The sequence below is a fragment of the Bombina bombina genome, chromosome 8 (genome assembly GCF_027579735.1).
Source record: "Bombina bombina isolate aBomBom1 chromosome 8, aBomBom1.pri, whole genome shotgun sequence".
NCBI lineage: Eukaryota > Metazoa > Chordata > Amphibia > Anura > Bombinatoridae > Bombina > Bombina bombina.
The window spans coordinates 202494446-202512900 of record NC_069506.1 but is presented as its reverse complement, the minus strand read 5'-3'; the positions used below and the strand labels follow the sequence as shown (position 1 = coordinate 202512900).

Below are 18455 nucleotides of genomic sequence, written 5' to 3'. Positions count from 1 at the left end.
TAGAAGGGCACCCAGAACCTTTGTGAAGATTCTTGGAGCCGTAGCCAATCCGAATGGAAGGGCTACAAACTGGTAATGCCTGTCTAAGAAGGCAAACCTTAGATACCGGTAATGATCTTTGTGAATCGGTATGTGAAGGTAAGCATCCTTTAAATCCACTGTGGTCATGTACTGACCCTTTTGGATCATGGGTAAGATTGTCCGAATAGTTTCCATTTTGAACGATGGAACTCTTAGGAATTTGTTTAGGATCTTTAAATCCAAGATTGGCCTGAAAGTTCCCTCTTTTTTGGGAACCACAAACAGGTTTGAGTAAAACCCTTGTCCTTGTTCCGACCGCGGAACCGGATGGATCACTCCCATTAATAATAGATCTTGTACACAGCGTAGAAACGCGTCCTTCTTTATTTGGTTTGTTGACAACCTTGACAGATGAAATCTCCCTTTTGGGGGAGAGAATTTGAAGTCTAGAAGGTATCCCTGAGATATGATCTCTAGCGCCCAGGGATCCTGGACATCTCTTGCCCAAGCCTGGGCGAAGAGAGAGAGTCTGCCCCCCACTAGATCCGGTCCCGGATCGGGGGCCCTCGGTTCATGCTGTCTTTGAGGCAGCAGCAGGTTTACTGGCCTGCTTGCCCTTGTTCCAGGACTGGTTAGGCTTCCAGCCTTGTCTGTAACGAGCAACAGTTCCTCCCTGTTTTGGTGCAGTGGAGGTTGGCGCTGCTCCTGCTTTGAAATTCCGAAAGGGACGAAAATTAGACTGTCTAGCCTTAGCTTTGGCTTTGTCTTGAGGTAGAGCGTGGCCCTTACCTCCTGTAATGTCAGCAATAATTTCTTTCAAACCGGGCCCAAATAAAGTTTGCCCCTTGAAAGGTATATTAAGTAATTTGGACTTAGAAGTTACATCAGCCGACCAGGATTTTAGCCACAGCGCCCTGCGTGCCTGAATGGCGAATCCTGAATTCTTAGCCGTAAGTTTGGTTAAATGTACTACGGCCTCCGAAATGAATGAATTAGCTAGTTTAAGGACTCTAAGCCTGTCCGTAATGTCGTCCAGCGTAGCTGAACTAAGGTTCTCTTCTAGAGACTCAATCCAAAATGCTGCCGCAGCCGAGATCGGCGCGATGCATGCAAGGGGTTGTAATATAAAACCTTGTTGAACAAACATTTTCTTAAGGTAACCCTCTAATTTTTTATCCATAGGATCTGAAAAAGCACAGCTATCCTCCACCGGGATAGTGGTACGCTTAGCTAAAGTAGAAACTGCTCCCTCCACCTTAGGGACCGTTTGCCATAAGTCCCGTGTGGTGGCGTCTATTGGAAACATCTTTCTAAATATTGGAGGGGGTGAGAACGGCACACCGGGTCTGTCCCACTCCTTAGTAACAATTTCAGTTAATCTCTTAGGTATAGGAAAAACGTCAGTACTCGCCGGTACCGCAAAGTATTTATCCAACCTACACATTTTCTCTGGTATTGCAACAGCGTTACAATCGTTGAGAGCTGCTAAGACCTCCCCTAGTAATACACGGAGGTTTTCCAATTTAAACTTAAAATTTGAAATATCTGAATCCAATCTGTTTGGATCAGAACCGTCACCTACAGAATGAAGCTCTCCGTCCTCATGCTCTGCAAGCTGTGACGCAGTATCAGACATGGCCCTAGAATTATCAGCGCACTCTGTTCTCACCCCAGAGTGATCACGCTTGCCTCTTAGTTCTGGTAATTTAGCCAAAACTTCAGTCATAACAGTAGCCATATCTTGTAATGTTATCTGTAATGGCTGCCCAGATGTACTAGGCGCCATAATATCACGCACCTCCCGGGCGGGAGATGCAGGTACTGACACGTGAGGCGAGTTAGTCGGCATAACTCTCCCCTCGCTGTTTGGTGAAATTTGTTCAATTTGTACAGATTGGCTTTTATTTAAGGTAGCATCAATACAGCTAGTACATAAATTTCTATTGGGCTCCACCTTGGCATTGGAACAAATGACACAGGTATCTTCCTCTGAATCAGACATGTTTAACACACTAGCAATAAACATGCAACTCGGTTACAATTTTATTTAATAAAAACGTACTGTGCCTCAAAAGCACTAAACGATTAAATGACAGTTGAAATAATGAACTGAAAAACAGTTATAGCATCACTCTGAACAAACAACACAACTTTTTAGCAAAGGTTTGTTCCCATTAGTAAAATAACACTAATTAAATTTTAAACATAAAAATTACAGAGCAACGTTTTAAATCACAGTCACTATTAAATCTCACAGCTCTGCTGAGAGAATCTACTTCCCTTCAAAGAAGTTTGAAGACCCCTGAGTTCTGTCAGAGATGAACCGGATCATGCAGAAAATATAAGTGTAACTGACTGAAAATTTTTTGATGCGTAGCAAAGAGCGCCAAAAAACGGCCCCTCCCCCTCACACACAGCAGTGAGAGAGAAACGAAACTGTCATAATCAAAACAAGCAGACTGCCAAGTGGAAAAAATAATGCCCAAATATTTATTCACTCAGTACCTCAGAAATGCAAACGATTCTACATTCCAGCAAAAACGTTTAACATGAATTAAATACCTATTAAAAGGTTTAATGTACTTTTACAGAGTAATTCCGGTGAAATACCATCCCCAGAATACTGAAGTGTAGAGTATACATACATGTCATTATATCGGTATAGCAGGATTTTCTCATCAATTCCATTCAGAAAATAAAAACTGCTACATACCTCAATGCAGATTCAACTGCCCGCTGTCCCCTGATCTGAAGCTTTTACCTCCCTCAGATGGCCGAGAAACAGCAATATGATCTTAACTACTCCGGTTAAAATCATAATAAAAAACTCTGGTAGATTCTTCTTCAAACTCTGCCAGAGAAGTAATAACACGCTCCGGTGCTATTGTAAAATAACAAACTTTTGATTGAAGTTATAAAAACTAAGTATAATCACCATAGTCCTCTCACACCTCCTATCTAGTCTTTGGGTGCAAGAGAATGACTGGAGGTGACGTAGAGGGGAGGAGCTATATAGCAACTCTGCTGGGTGAATCCTCTTGCACTTCCTGTAGGGGAGCAGATAATATCCCAGAAGTAATGATGACCCGTGGACTGATCACACATAACAGAAGAAATAAACTTTTGATTGAAGAAATAAACTAAGTATAAAACACCAGAGTCCTCTTACGACCTCCATCTTAGTTGAGAGTTGCAAGAGAATGACTGGATATGACAGTGAGGGGAGGAGCTATATAGCAGCTCTGCTGTGGGTGATCCTCTTGCAACTTCCTGTTGGGAAGGAGAATATCCCATAAGTAATGGATGATCCGTGGACTGGATACACTTAACAAGAGAAAGGTGTGTTATATATTGGTATGAGGTCATATTTTTTTACAAATAGTTGGTGCAGATTATCAGAGGAATGATAAAAGCCTGAAATGTAATCCTCCTTAGAAAGTAAAACAAAATGGTGGAAAACCCTAAGTTAAATGGGGCATTAAGCCGCTGTAAAATGTTTAATTATGCATTGTTAAAGTGTCTTTACAGCTTGCTTTATTTTGCCAGCTTTTCTTCTCCCCCTGTATTGTTTTATTTAGTTTACTTTGCTAGGAATTGGGCAGTGCTTTTTGAATAAAAGAAAAAGTGGCTGGAAGGTGTATGGGCTGCAAACTACACATATTGCTAAAATAAAAATGTCAGTTAATTGAAATGCTCTTAAATCACTTCTTTTCTATACAGATGTATTGCATTGCAGTACTCTGTTGCCGATATATGATTTACATATAGCAAAAATGATTTGAATGTCTCTTTAAGGTGTGCTTATACAGGTTCCTACTGTTTCAACCATCGTAAGGTTTGTATGTATGTGTGTGTATAAATATATATATATATATATATATATATATATATATATATATATATATATATATATATATACACATATACATACATATATATACATATCTATATACACACTGTTTCTCCATAGAAAATGTTGCCAGCTGGGTGGCATTATGAAGTAGCCAGATGGGGGCAGTGTAATACTTTGGATTACTATAACAATGTTTGTTATTTCTAAATGTACGTAAAATCATGGTAAAATCAGCTGGGTGGTGTGCCCATTCAATAAGTCCCAGGGAGAACACTGTATACATATACCAATGACAATGTTCTAAGTATCTACTCATTGTAGAGGTGTCACCTTTGTTGGGAAAAATATACCAGTCATGGTTTATGTGTACAAGAACTATACAACATCACCCAGAGACTAGAGCAGTTACTATCCAGATTTGGAAAATCCAAAGTTATGATACATGAAAAAAGTGGCAAAATAAGTAATGAAATGTTGCATTTTTTGTTTACAATATGCATAATTAGCAATTTATATTCAAGGTGTTTTGTGTCCCTTTCACAGGTAGGCAAGGACAACTTCCACATCTCTATTGGTGGATAGTGACACACCCACAAGCACAGAAATGTATAAAAAAAAAAAAAAAAAAATTTTTTTTATAAATACCCTTTCTGTGGATACAACAGAGAAAAATATGTAAATTCCCCATTTAAAAATGTAAAAACAACAAATATGTTGGAAAAAAATTCCTACACCATTATTTTATACTCTTAAGTTTGATATTATGAACATATTTCATAATATAGGTAGAAAACCCTTTATCGAGACTTTTTGGGATCTTACAAAGGTTTGGATATCAGAATACTTGTATATGTAAATGGAACAGCTGGAGAGGGGACCAAGTGTACATAATCTTATGTCATTTAGGCAATATTTACATGTCCTGATACAGCTTATACATGCAACCTAAAGGTAGTTTCATATCATTTTTAATACTTCTGTATATATATATATATATATATATAGGACCCTCAGAAAGATATTACAGTACTGTAATCAGAAAGGTAATAGTGGTTTTAAGCAAATAGAGACTTTGCATTTGAGAACAGAAAAACAAACAAAAGATGCAGGGAGAAATAACCGACTTATTGGCAGGGAAAGTGCTAACTTTTAATCATTTTATTTAAAATAAAATGGGGATTTGTACCTGTATAACACCAAGTTCACTGCAGACTATTTTATTATTTCTATATATTTGTCTATATTAAATTTTACCTGCTATCAATGACACTACATGATTTTGGTTTTAATATTGTATTTTACAATTATTAAGTGCCCACCAAAAGAACTATGTATTCATTATATATAGTTTTACAGAGGACATTACAATATATGCTAAAATTGGTTTTAATTAATATTTGCGGTTTTACCAGTTACACACACAGTATCTAACCCAACTTGTTTTTAAAGGGTGAACATGTCATTGCATCTACTGAATTACAGTACAAATATTAACTTTCTAACTGATGAAAACCCCCCATTGTTTTCAGTTAATGGGCAATGCACAAGGACACACAGCTGTATAGAAAGCTCTAAGACTGAAGAAAAGACTGTGCTATAACCATGAACAATACAGCTCTATGTAGTAATTTAAAACCGTCACCAAAATTGTTTTATTAAAACTTAATAGATTTCACCTCTCTCCTATCTGCATGCCTATTATAAGGTGCATGAGCAATCACTGCTTAAAAATAGTATTTGCCATTGGCAATTTACAAGTCAGTAAAGTAGTTTCCAATCAAACTATGCAAAGGGCGACCCTATGTTACTGATTGCTTTGTTTTTATCTTAACCATGGCTGCAGTAGTATTTTCACAGCAACACTGAGTTGATTAGAAAAAAAACAAAAAACTGTTTTTCCCTATATAGAATTAGACCTTTAACTATGTGTCAATGAACTGCAGTTAAAGGGTTAATGGGCACTAAGGGTAGTGCTTTCTACAAGCATTCTGGTATCTGTTGGGATTGTTTGTACAATGGACCTCTGTTGAGCAGAAACACATCAAGGTCTCTCTAAGATAAAAAAATAAAAATGGATTAGCTGTTCACTTTTCCAGAAGTAAATTCAATAAACAGCTCTATAGAGTCATGTTATACTGTTGTAATAATGAGGCTAAGCATGTGACTATCTGCAGTATTCAATATACAGCCTATATTATAAGCAACATCACATTGGCACTTATTACAAAAGCCTACAATGTCATAATACTGTAAACTTTAGTGACATGTGGCTGTAAACATTACCTGCTCTTATTCATTATAGTGTGTAATGTTTGTATTCTCACCCTAGATACCACATAGGTAACATCTCACTATAGGAACTACAAGCTTTGCAGTTCCCAAACAGAAAAACGCCTGCAAACGGCAGTAAGGCAAATACAGCTCTTGATTGGCTTACCATCTTGCAGCCCCCGAATAGGATTTTACCTATGTATGTAACCCCTTTGTGGGAGCCAACAACATGGTTTATAGGATCAATACTGCAGAAATTGCAATGTCCCTTAAAAGTTAGCGTTTAAAACCACAAGTAAGTAATAAAAGCGTGAGTATCACATAAGTTTCATAATACAACTCCTAGATGACAATACTTCATTCTTAGTTCCTCTTTCTTAAGCATAAAAATAATAATTTTTTCTATCATTTCATTTCAATGAAGTTCACAGGATCCAAAGCATGTTTCAACAAATAGGCATATGGCACTTACAAAAACACAAGACAATGTCAAAAGACCTGAAATCTTGTATGGAAGAATTTGGAAGCCTAACTTCACAGCCATTTTTTATAGTGTATATTACGATTTTGCAGCAGGCACCACCGTGTGATGAGGGTAAGGGATACAAAAGGACAGAATGACAGTGTAAACAAGACAAATGCTGAAAGCCTTTCACCAAAGTAGGGTTACAGGGAGGCAATGTTGTTGCCTCTACAATACACCAACAGTAATAAACAGTAACACCCTCCTTGATTACAAACCTCTTGTGGAATACTAAAATAAGAGAAAATAAAAATATATAAAATATATATACAGAATATATATTTACATGCAGATCTCCAGTATACAAAAATATTGAAGCATCAGCACAAATGCAGGATTTGTGTGCATATTGCCTTTTCACTGAAGTAGTAAATGAAACCCTTTCACCCTATACCCAGGGCTTCTGATGTCTATAGAGGCATCGCCAACACCGTTGGCTGAGTCAGCTGGCGACGCATGTGATTTGTGTGATGGAAGAATAAAGCAGTTGTCATTCTGATGTGCTCTCCAAGCTTCTGCAGGTTTGGCGTGACAAGTTGGCTGGAGAAGGCCAATGGATGTGGAGCTTTGCTGCAGGAACAATTCACAATTCCTGTACGTTGTTGAATCCTCCAATCATATTTCCCAGCTTCTGCTCCAACACTCTGGGTTTCCCACGGCAACAAGTTACAGGATGACACAGGGGCAGGATTTGGATTCTTTTTTCTTAGGGTTTACTGCTGGGGTGGGAGGACTCTCCAGTTCATGAAATTTCCTAGAATAGAAATTAAAAAAATGACACCATTATCTACTATCCAAGTACACATGAATTAGCAAATGTTCTTTCTAGAAGCAGCTCCTACATGAAATGGAATATCCATGAACAATACTTTCATTTTATATTGTGACAATTGTTCAATATGGTTTATCACAATGTCTTTATAATTTAAACAAAAATGAGATGTCTGGGCAAGCATCTTTAGTTGTTTGGAAAGATGAACAGTGACAGTGTTAATGGGTTAAATTTGGTGTTGCTTTACACCCTATAAATCAAATGAATAAATCAGCTAGGAGCCTGATTTTATTAACACTTTCATGTGCACACTGCTTAGCACATTGTACCTTATTTGACAATATCTGTGTGAATAATTTATTTATTTTTTAGAGTGTAAAGAAAATGCTCTAATGTGTAAGATCATTTTATTCTTACCCTATTACTTGCATATAATGGTGTCTAACCCCTGCAAAGGAGTTATACACATATCTCCAGTCAGCATCAGAGCACTACTGTGAGCTAGCTGAATGCCTCTGCTGACTAAATTATACAAAGTATATATGTATGCAGCCACCAATCTTCAGCAAGCTCCCATTAGTGCATTGCTGCTCCTGAGCCTACCTACTTATGCTTTTCAACAACGGATACCAATGGCACAAAGTAAATTCGATAATAGAAGTAAATTGAATCATCTCTTAAAATTGCATTTCCTGTAAGGAACTATGAAAGATTAAAGGGACAGAAAACCCCCAAAATTTTCTTTCATAATTTAGATAGAACATACAATTTTAAACAACTTTCCAATTTACTTCCATTATCAAATTTTCTTTGTTCTCTTGTTATCCTGTGCCGAAGGAACAGCATTGCACTACTGGCAGCAAGATAAACACATCTAGTCAACCAATCACAAAAGACAAATGTATGCAGGCACCAATTAGAAGCTAGATCCCACTAGTGTAGGATATGTGTGTATTCTTTTTCAACAAGGGATACCAAGAAAACAAAACACATTTGAAAATAGAAGTTAATTTAAAAGTGTCTTAAAATTACATGTTCTATCTGAATCATGCAAGTTTAAACATTTGACTTTCCTATCCCTTTAATTCTAACTGTATGACCTTTAAAATAGGGTATTAAAATATTTATGTCTCTTTAAAACTCCTGTCTGAAAATTCTGTCTGAACACTAAATTTGGTTTTATACCGGTGGACATTCTTAAAGGGCCATAATACCCAAATGTTTAAACACTTGAAAGTGATGCAGCATAGCTGTAAAAAGCTGATTAGAAAATATCACCTGAACATCTCTATGTAAAAAAGAAAGATATTTTACCTCAAAAGTTCCTCAGTAGCCACCTCCCATTGTAAAGGATTTCTAAGCAGCATTTTAGTGTGTCTGTCCTGGGACATCTGAAGGGACTAGCATTGTGCACTCTCATATTATTTCACCAATCAGGTAAAGGAAGCTTACTATGAAATCTCATGAGATCACAGTAAGAGTTCATGACCTCAGCACTGCTGATGCTGATTGGCTGCTGTTCATTTCTTCATTTTTTTAAATTTGTTTACCTGCAGCTGGGAGCAGCTGAGTATAACTTTTTTTTTTTTTTTTTTTTTTTTTTTTTTTTTGAAACAGCTTTATTGTAGGATAAAAAAATGAGGTTACAAGTAGTTGGAGACGCAGCTCCAGGTCGCCAGGTACAACAACAGCGGTTAATTTTTAAGGATAAAGTCGAAATGCAAGGTGCCTATCGGCACAAAATGGCAGGACCTCCCAGGATGTCCGTTCTGAGTGTTCTGCGATATCAGGTTATGGTTGAAAAGTCTGTGATAGAGTCCTGTTGTAGGATCGCAAGAAACTGGGAGGTAACTACCAAAGGGTATTGTCCTGATTATCCTTTTTTTAAAAATTGAGAATTTAAATACAAAACAATTTACATGAACGGAGGTTGGGCGCCCCCGCTCCGCCCGCGCACAGAACATGAGTGTGATGGGTGTGGGATGCTTTTGGATCCCCTGCTAGCGTGTTATGTAGAGGTAGTGAATGGGAGGAAACCTGACTGATTTTTGGGAAGACTAACTAATTGGTGCCTTTGTGTTTATTTTGGATGTAAGTGGTCCAAAGTTGGGAGAGTTCCGCATAGGAGTCCATTTTGTCATTTTTGAGGAAGTAGTATTCCTCCAGATCTAGTATTTCCGTGACTTTTGTGATCCACATATTCATAGAGGGGGCCTCCCTACTTTTCCAGTTCTTAGCTATCAATACTTTAACCCCATTGGTCATAATGTTGAGGAGGTGTAGGTAGGGTTTATATTTAAGTGTTGGGGGGGGTTTGTGTAGTAGCCAAATGAGGGGGTCAATCGGGAATTGGGTTGTCAAAATGGTCTCCATTTCGGAGATGGTGTTTCTCCAGAGATTCTGGATGCTGTTGCACCACCACCACATGTGGGCGGTGTCACTGTTAACATGACCGCAGCGCCAACATTTGTTGCTATGGGAGGGGAAGAGACGGTTTAGCTTTCTCGGGGTTAGGTACCATCTATGCAAGAGTTTAAAATTAACTTCTTGAATTGAGGATGAGATAGAGGATTTTTTTGTGCCCTGGAACATTAATCTACTCGTGTGAGGTAAGATGATTACTCCCAGGTCCCTCTCCCAACTTTCAAGGTAAGGGGGGATATGGCCTGGGGGAGTGTGGGTCAGGATCTTATATATAATCGAGAGTGTATGTCGTAGGGGGGGTTCTTGGGTGCAAAGGGTTTCAAAAGAGGTCAGGGGCCTGGTCATATTTCTATAGCCCTGGTGTTTGGTGATAAAATGGGTTACCTGTGCATATGTAAACCAGTCTTCAAAGCATGCGAGGCCTTTTGTTACCAAGTCATTTTGTGAGAGGAGGATTTCGTTACTGGTTAGGTCGTGTATTGTAAGATCTCTGTTTGTGGCTCCTGTGGTGGTTTGTGTGGTGTATGGTCTAATGATAAACTCTCCGTTTTCTATCAAGGAGGTCAAGGGTGAAGGGATTGATGAAATGAAGTGAGATGTATTGATTGTATGTTCCCAGACCTGAAATGTTTCCTGTATTATTGGGTTGGATGAGTTGATGGACTTTAGTAGGCGAGGGCTGCTCCAACACAGCCTTCCTAAGTGAGGTTTATCTATCGATAGGTGTTCTAGTGTGACCCACCTTTTATGGTTGTAGTGGATATTCCAGTCTACAATGCGTTGTAAAAAGATCGCTTGGCGGTAGGCGGCGAGGTCGGGGACCCCCAGCCCCCCTTGTGATTTGGAAGTCAACATTGTTTGTTTGCTAATTCTTGGCGGTCTGCGACGCCAAATGAAGTCGCTGAATGCTCTCTGAAGGGATGGAAGGAATGTCTTGGGGAGTGGGATCGGTAGTGTCTGGAGAAGATATAATATGCGTGGGAAAATATTCATTTTAATGGTTTCGATACGTCCTAGCCACGTTAGGTTCTTGGAACCCCATGAGGAGAGGTCTCGTATGATATTGTGCTTGATAGGGGTGTAATTGAGGTGGAATAGGTCGTCGTGTGAGGAGGTCAGATGGATTCCCAAGTACTTTAGAGAATGAGTGCACCAAGTGAAGGGGGAAACTGCTCGTGTGGCGTCCAGGGAAGGGCCTTTCATGTTGACATTTAAAATTTCTGATTTGGACATATTAATAACAAAGTTAGAAAGGAGTTTAAAGTTTGCAAATTCGTCCAGAAGATGGGGTATCGAGTGGTCAGGATTAGTGAGAGTAAGGAGCATGTCGTCGGCAAATAGTGACACAACGTATCTGTGGTTTTTAATATTGATACCTGTTATCTGAGGGTTCTGCCTGATCTTAATTGCTAAAGCTTCTATGACGCAGGCAAATAGAAGGGGGGATAAGGGGCAGCCTTGGCGTGTGCCGTTGTTAATAGGAAATGGAGGGGATAGAGTTCCATTGACTAACAATCTAGCCGTGGGGCAAGAGTATAATGAAAAGATCCTAGTAAGGGTCTTCGTGCCCAGACCCATGTGGGTCAATGTGGCCCGCATGAAGTCCCAGGCAACACGGTCAAAGGCCTTCTCTGCGTCGGTGGATAATACTACAGAGGGGATGTTTTTAGTTCTAGCGTAGTGGATCAAATTTAAGGCCCTGACCGTGTTGTCTTTAGCTTCCCTTCCAGGTACAAACCCGACCTGATCCAGGTGGATCAGGTCTGGGAGGACGTCATTCAATCTGAGTGCCAATATGCGAGCAAATATCTTTACATCGGTGTTTAGCAATGATATTGGCCGATAGCTACTGGGAAGGTCTTGGGGTTTGTTTGGTTTGGGGATTAAAATTATGTGGGCTTCCAGTGCGGAAGAGGGGAATGAATTACTTTCATCTATAGATTGAAAATATTTCAACATGTGGGGAGTGAGAGTATCTTGGAAGGTTGAGTAATATTTGTTGCTAAAGCCATCTGGGCCTGGCGCTTTTCCGTTGGGCAGGTGCTTCAGGGCTAATTTAAGTTCAGACAGGGAGATGGGGTTTTCTAGTTTTTCTTTCTGCTGGTCGTTTAATTGTGGTATATGTAGTTTGTTGAGATATCCCTCTATTAACTGTGCCCTGGTGGAGATTTGGGATGGGTTACTGGGGTCGGTGGGTTGTATGTTATATAATTTCTGGAAGAAGTATTTGAAGGCTTTAGAGATGTTCTGAGTGGAGAATTGGGGGATACCTCTGTTATCCTTTAACTGCATGATGTATTTTTGGTGTGTTTTTTGCTTGAGGTATCTCGCCAATAATCTGCCTGATTTGTTTCTTCCTTCGTAGTTTTTTTGTTGGGTGAGGAAAGCTTGCCTTTTATGTGTCTTGTCGAGATGGGAAGCTAGAGTCTGTCTGAGAGCCGTTATTTCGTCTAACAGGTTTCTGTCGGAGGGGAATTTCTTGTGTCGGGATTCCAAGTGGAGTATTTGTGTTATCAGGGAGTTTGTGTATTCTCTCTTGGATTTATTCATGTGTGCCTTAAGGGCTATCAGATTCCCCCTTATGACGCTCTTATGCGCTTCCCAGAGAGTGTGGGCGTGGGTCTCAGGTAGGGAGTTATGTGTGAAGTACTCTGTGAGGGATTCTGTCAGTTTGGAGATCACTCCCGGATCTGTCAGTAAGTGTTCGTCGAGTCTCCAGAGGAAATCTTTTATGGGTTTAGAAGGCCATGTCATTGAGCAAACTATGGAGGCGTGGTCGGACCATGTGATTGGGGATATCGAGGCCGAATTGAAAAGAGATAAGCCCCCCACATCCGCAAACACATAGTCAATTCTGGTGTAAACACCATGTGGGTATGAGAAGTAGGTGAAATCTTTAGTCTGCGGGTGTAAGGTCCGCCACACATCTTGGGCTACGATTTTCTCTAAATGTGATTTAATTTTGGAGATCCTCGATAATGGTGTGGAGGAGTGGAGTGTTGAGCAGTCTAACTTAGGGTTGAGAGCAGTGTTTAGGTCTCCACATATGATGAGTGTGCCCTTCTGGTGGTCTAAAACTAGGTTTTTGATTTTTTTCATGAAGGAATGTTGTGCGGTGTTGGGGGCATATACTGAGACCAGTGTAATAGGTCTCCCGTATAATAGGCCAGTTAGAAGAAGGTATCTGCCTTCTCTGTCTCTTATCGTTTGTATTGAGGTGAAGGGTATATTTTTCTTAAGTAAGATCCCCACCCCATTTTTCTTGTTACTACAATGTGATGCCCAGAAGCATCTGCCAAAGGTGCGTGTGAAGGTGGAGGGTTCTTTCCCTTTGCGAAAATGGGTTTCCTGTAGGAACACAAGGTCTGCTCCAAGTCTGTGGAAGTCTTTGGAGGCTGTCGACCTCTTGGAGGGTATGTTCAGGCCTTTTGCATTGATGGAGTATATAGTTATGTCATTGCTAGCATGGGGTCTAGTCTTTAGGTTAGCCATTATCTATGTTTTGGGGTGGAATTGTATAGTGTGTGACTAGTAGGGTTTCTATTTGTTGTATTATGGGTGTGAGTATCTGTGCACGGGACGGACCGGGGGGGCCCAAGCACGGCCTAAACAACTGGCCATGCAGTTTTGAGGTAGCATTAAACATAACATACAATCTCTTAAAACGAAAAACATTTAACAAAAGAACAAGAGTTATTGAGAGAACCATCAATAACATGAGTTAAGGGATAGGGGGTGTCACATCCCAACTGGTACTGACTCATCGAAAAGAATTTTGAGTGATTGATTGATTGGGGGCAAACTTTGGGAGAGGGTTTAGTTCAAAGGGTAGATGAGAGGAGTTCCTCTAGGGACTACGGGGTGGGTCGCCTACAGTTATAGCGGTCCGTGTATGAAGGTAGTAATATAATCTTGCCTTGGGTGGCAGGGTTCAAGAAAAGGGGGCGAACCGCTTAGACTCTCAGGTAATATTAGTGTGGATTTAAGTAAATCTGGTTACAGGCCCTGGGGGCAAGACTTAAAGGTGGAAGATGAATTTTCCTCTGGTTATAATAGTTGGGGGGGGGGGGGGGGCATGGGTTCGTGTCAAATCTGGTTAGTGCTTATTTTGGAAGGGTTGGGGTGGGGAGAGTTAGTAGCCTATATTTGTGGGGGATGGAAGGGAATGCAATTAAAACAAAATCTTATACAGTTACGGATCTACATTGTACAATAACCACCCTCCCGCAAGAATCTCTTACAGTACAGTAACCCCACATTTCAAAGCAAAAAAAAAGGAAATCATGCCAATTACAGATCACGTGTCGTGGGAAGATTTTGTAGGTAGTAGGCAGGTAGGTGGGGAGGAAAGGCGTGGGAGGGGAGGGAGGGGGATAGGAGATGGGGAGGGGGAGGAGTGAAGTCAAAACCTTTTTTTTTTTCCTTTTTTTTTTTTAAAAGCAGTAAAAAAACATGGTAGTTACAAAGAAAGTGAGCAACATTTCAAGGCAGTCCAACATTAATCCCAGTTCCCATCTCCCCACTAGTGAGTTACATTGTGCCATATTATACTTATCGTGTCCTGAGAGAGAGATTCTATGTCTTCTGTACTTGCATTTCTGCATAGCAGTCAGGCGCCCGTGGGCGCGGCGGGTGAAGGGGACCTAGGATGAAAGAAGGTCCAGTTTTTTCTTTTTGATGGCTTGGGACCACTGTGGTCTTTGCGGCTTGGGGTCTGCTTGATTGCTTGTGGAGGGTGGATCCGAGTCTTTAGGGTTCGGTTGAGGGAATTGAATGTTAAGACCTTTTGAGAGAGCGTCCAAGTCTTCGGTATCTTTGTAGACGTGTGTTTTTCCATCATGCTGGACTATGAGGCTGAATGGGAACCCCCATCTATATTTCACTCGCCTTTCTTGTAGGACTTGGGTAATATAACGTATTCCTCTTCTCCTTTCAATTGTTGCTGGGCTAATATCCTGGAATATTTGAATACTATAGGTCTGGAACTTAATCTCCTTCTGCAGGCGTACTTGTCTCCAAATCTCCTCCTTCTCTAAGTAGTGAGCAAATTTAACAATAATGTCCCTGGGAGGATTAGGTGGTTTTGGGACTGGTCTCAGTGCTCTGTGAGCACGTTCCAGTGATGTTTCAGTAAGTTTAAGGGCTGGGGCAATGTATTCGAATAGTTGTAGCAGGTAGGAGACAAGGCAGTCCTGAGTTGCTTCTTCAGGGACTCCTCTTATCCTCAGATTACTCCTGCGACCTCTGTTGTCGAGGTCTTCTATTTTAAGTTGGAGTGCTTGCATCGTGAGATCCTGTCTAATCATTTGGTGGTTAGCATTGGACATCATGGTATCTAAGGTGTCTTGTCCCTCTTCTAGACATTCTATTCTAGCCCCAAGTTCTCCAATGTTCTTTTTCAAGGAAGACATCTCCGTTTTAATGAAAGATTTTAGATCTGCAAGGTCGGATTTGGAGGGAAGCTGGGAGATAGTCTGCTGTATCAGATTGAGCTGCTGTGAGTGTGGAGCAGGGTCCTGATCTTGTAATATGGGTGTATCAGCCATCAGGAGTTCCTTAGCAGGGTCAGGGGCTTCGTTATCCTGTTTATGGAAGAATGAGGACATAGTAGCAGCGGCTGGGATGGAGGCCTTTTTATCTGCTTTCGGCTTCTGCCTAGTCGCCATTAGTATGGTGAGCTAACCCGTTTCTTTCTGTAGTATGTATCAGGATTTGGGCTGTCAGGTGGTGAAGCGACTGTGCAGGGCGATTACAAGGCAATCCGGGGCCCTCCGTGACCACCAACTAGGTCTGCGTTTATCGTGGTTATGGGATGGTGTGTAGGCCCAAAGGAACCCTCCTCCCAGTTGTCAAGATGTAAACTATGGGCCCGGGTCATAAAGGCACAACTTTACTGGTGTGGTGTTAGGGGCCTTATGCGGCTTTATACCTGTGCGCTGATGGGCCTGGTGAGGATGTTCGTGGCCGGGCGAGTGAGCGCAGGCTGCCGTTGTTCAGTTAGGAGAGACGCCACGTGGGTAATGTGCGGGCGTGCGGCTGATCGCGGGGATCCGTTCGATTGTTCTGCCCCGGGTCTTTCTCCGTTACTCCGGGCACTTCGATGCGGCAGGTCAGCTCAGGCAGGTAGGTCGTGAGGTCCCCCGGTCGGAGATCACTAGGCGGGGAATCGCCGAAGCAGGCCTGTATTTGCGGAGGAGTCTCTCTGCTCTTTAAAGTACATCTGGAGTGCGGCAACAACTTGGACTATGTGCCCTTCGGTTAGAGGTGATATAGTCGTTATTTAGACCCTCATTTGCCCCTTAGATCACCATATTAGAGCCAGTGAGTGGGAATGTGTAACGGAGCTGTGTCAAAGTGCGGCCATGTTCCTGCACGGCTGCGCTCCGCCCCCCAGCTGAGTATAACTTTTTACACAGAACTTACTCTGGTGAGCTGAGGAGATTGTGAGGTAAAATATCTTCCTTTTTTACATAGAGAAGCTCAGGTGATATTTTCCCGTCAGCTTTTTACAGTTATACTGCATCAGTTTCAAGTGATTTAGCATATGAGTATTATGTCCCTTTAACTAAAGTCAAATGTTTGGCAAACATACAACATTCATTTTTGTAAACAACTGTTAATTTTGCCTTTATCAAATGTAGCATTTAACTAATGAAATATTCAGATATCTGAATCTTAACATTTAAACACAGATTCTCATAGATTTCTATCCAAGTCTATTGTAATCAATATTTAAGAGTAACACTTAAATACTAATGTTGGATATACAAATGTTAGCATCTGTTAGACAGAAATCTTTGGATAGAAAAGGAAAACGTCAAGAGGAAAATGTATTATTCTACGGAAATGTCAAAATACAGACAGACATTTGCCTATTGTTAAAGGGATATGAAACCCAAATTTTTTCTTTCATGATTATAAACAACTTTCTAATTTACTTCCATTATCTATTTTGCTTCATTCTCTTGATATTCTTTGCTGAAAAGCATATCTAGATATGCTTAGTAGCTGCTGATTGGTAGCTGCACATAGATGCCTCCAGTGATTGGTTCACCTTGTGCATTGCTATTTCTTCATTAAAGTATATCTAAAGAATGAAGCAAATTAGGTAATAGAAGTAAATTGGAATATTGGTTTTTTTTTTTTTTTTTTTTTTTTTTTTAAATATTTTTTATTGAGGTTGAAAACATGCTACAACATACATGTCACATTATAAGAAGTATACCAACATAGGTAAAAAACAAAAAGCAAAATCACAAATGATATACTTTTAGGGATATAGTCATAGCCATTATGTCACAGAAAAATTTAACCTTGCATGATACATACCTCACTTTTTCAAATTTAGTTTTGCTTTAAAACATTTTGCATATATGCATGACTACATATATAACACATAAAGTTAAGTGGTCCCCTTGCATCTTGAAACATTCTATAAGTACCTGTAGCTTGTGATATAACATAAATTAATGTAAGGAATACTACATTAACACTTGTAAAATTTAGGAGAAACATTCTATAGCCATGCACAACCAGTTTTACAAAAGAAAAGGTGAAGAGAATCCTTTACATTTACAGGCAAACTCAAATAGAAAAGGAAGGACTCTCACATCTTCTAGCTATGTTACACTTTGGAACATTCTATAAATATATATAACCAGTGTTACAGCAGAGATGATACAATGGAATGTCACATTAGTACTTTCAATATTTAAGGTTGCGGTTCATGAGAGAGAGACCGCTTAAGAAACCCCTCCTAACAGGAAGGTACATTATATAGAAATGGGGGGGGGTGGTCATTTAGGCATGGTGGATAGTATAGACTAAAAGTTATGGCAATGATAGTAGATATTAATGAGGATAAAGCTCCTTCTGTAAGGAGACTTAATAAAATATATAATCATTTGATGCCAACTAGAATGGTCTATAATATGAGTGTGTACATCATAATAGGACGGGGGAAACCAATTATAATAGAAGTTTACCATGAAAACGTGGCGGGGCAAACCGGGCTTAAGTTTATGAGAGTATATGAAAATGGGAACTGATTAAGTGGCAGCACGTTAGATATGGAGTGGGTTGGTAAAAATGTACATGTATTTGCCATACCTACTTAGCCGCCACACATAGGACATGGACATTATACCTAGAACTCTGTTATAAGATAGTAGCATCACCACCTATATAGGGTAATTTTTATTACAGTGTAGAACATGGTACAGAGCTCTTCCATGAAGTCATACACTATCGTAACACAGGCGTCACGCTGCCCCGGCTGTAGGCATCAGCACACCCAATTAGAAGCCATATCCTAGTGAAAACGGACATAACTGAATATATAACTTTCTAAATGCAAGTCTTCCATGCAGCACATGAATCAGTCTAAAAAAGGGCTTAAAATTACTTCCAACTGGGATTAATCTTATAGTAATATGCAAACAAAATATAAACAAGTCCTATGTAGAACAACATGAGTATATATACTGTTTAATCTATTTAATAACCTGGGAGTAAACATAGTAATGAAACAAACATCTGGGGAAATATAAGCAGCAAACTTAATGTAAATGTTAGAGTTCAGTATTTTGCCC

At 40.1% G+C, this 18455-nt stretch overlaps 1 protein-coding gene across 1 annotated transcript in view; it reads right to left on the bottom strand.

Annotated features, from left to right (window-relative positions):
* Positions 1–5017: 5017 nt before the first annotated feature.
* The window catches only part of RRAS (RAS related), a 222603-nt gene continuing 209165 nt past the window's right edge, over positions 5018–18455 (bottom strand). Inside the window, exon 6 of the mRNA XM_053690849.1 lies at positions 5018–7422. Within this exon, the coding sequence (XP_053546824.1) occupies positions 7335–7422 (88 nt within the window). The 3' untranslated portion in view covers positions 5018–7334. The remainder of the gene's footprint in view (positions 7423–18455) is intronic.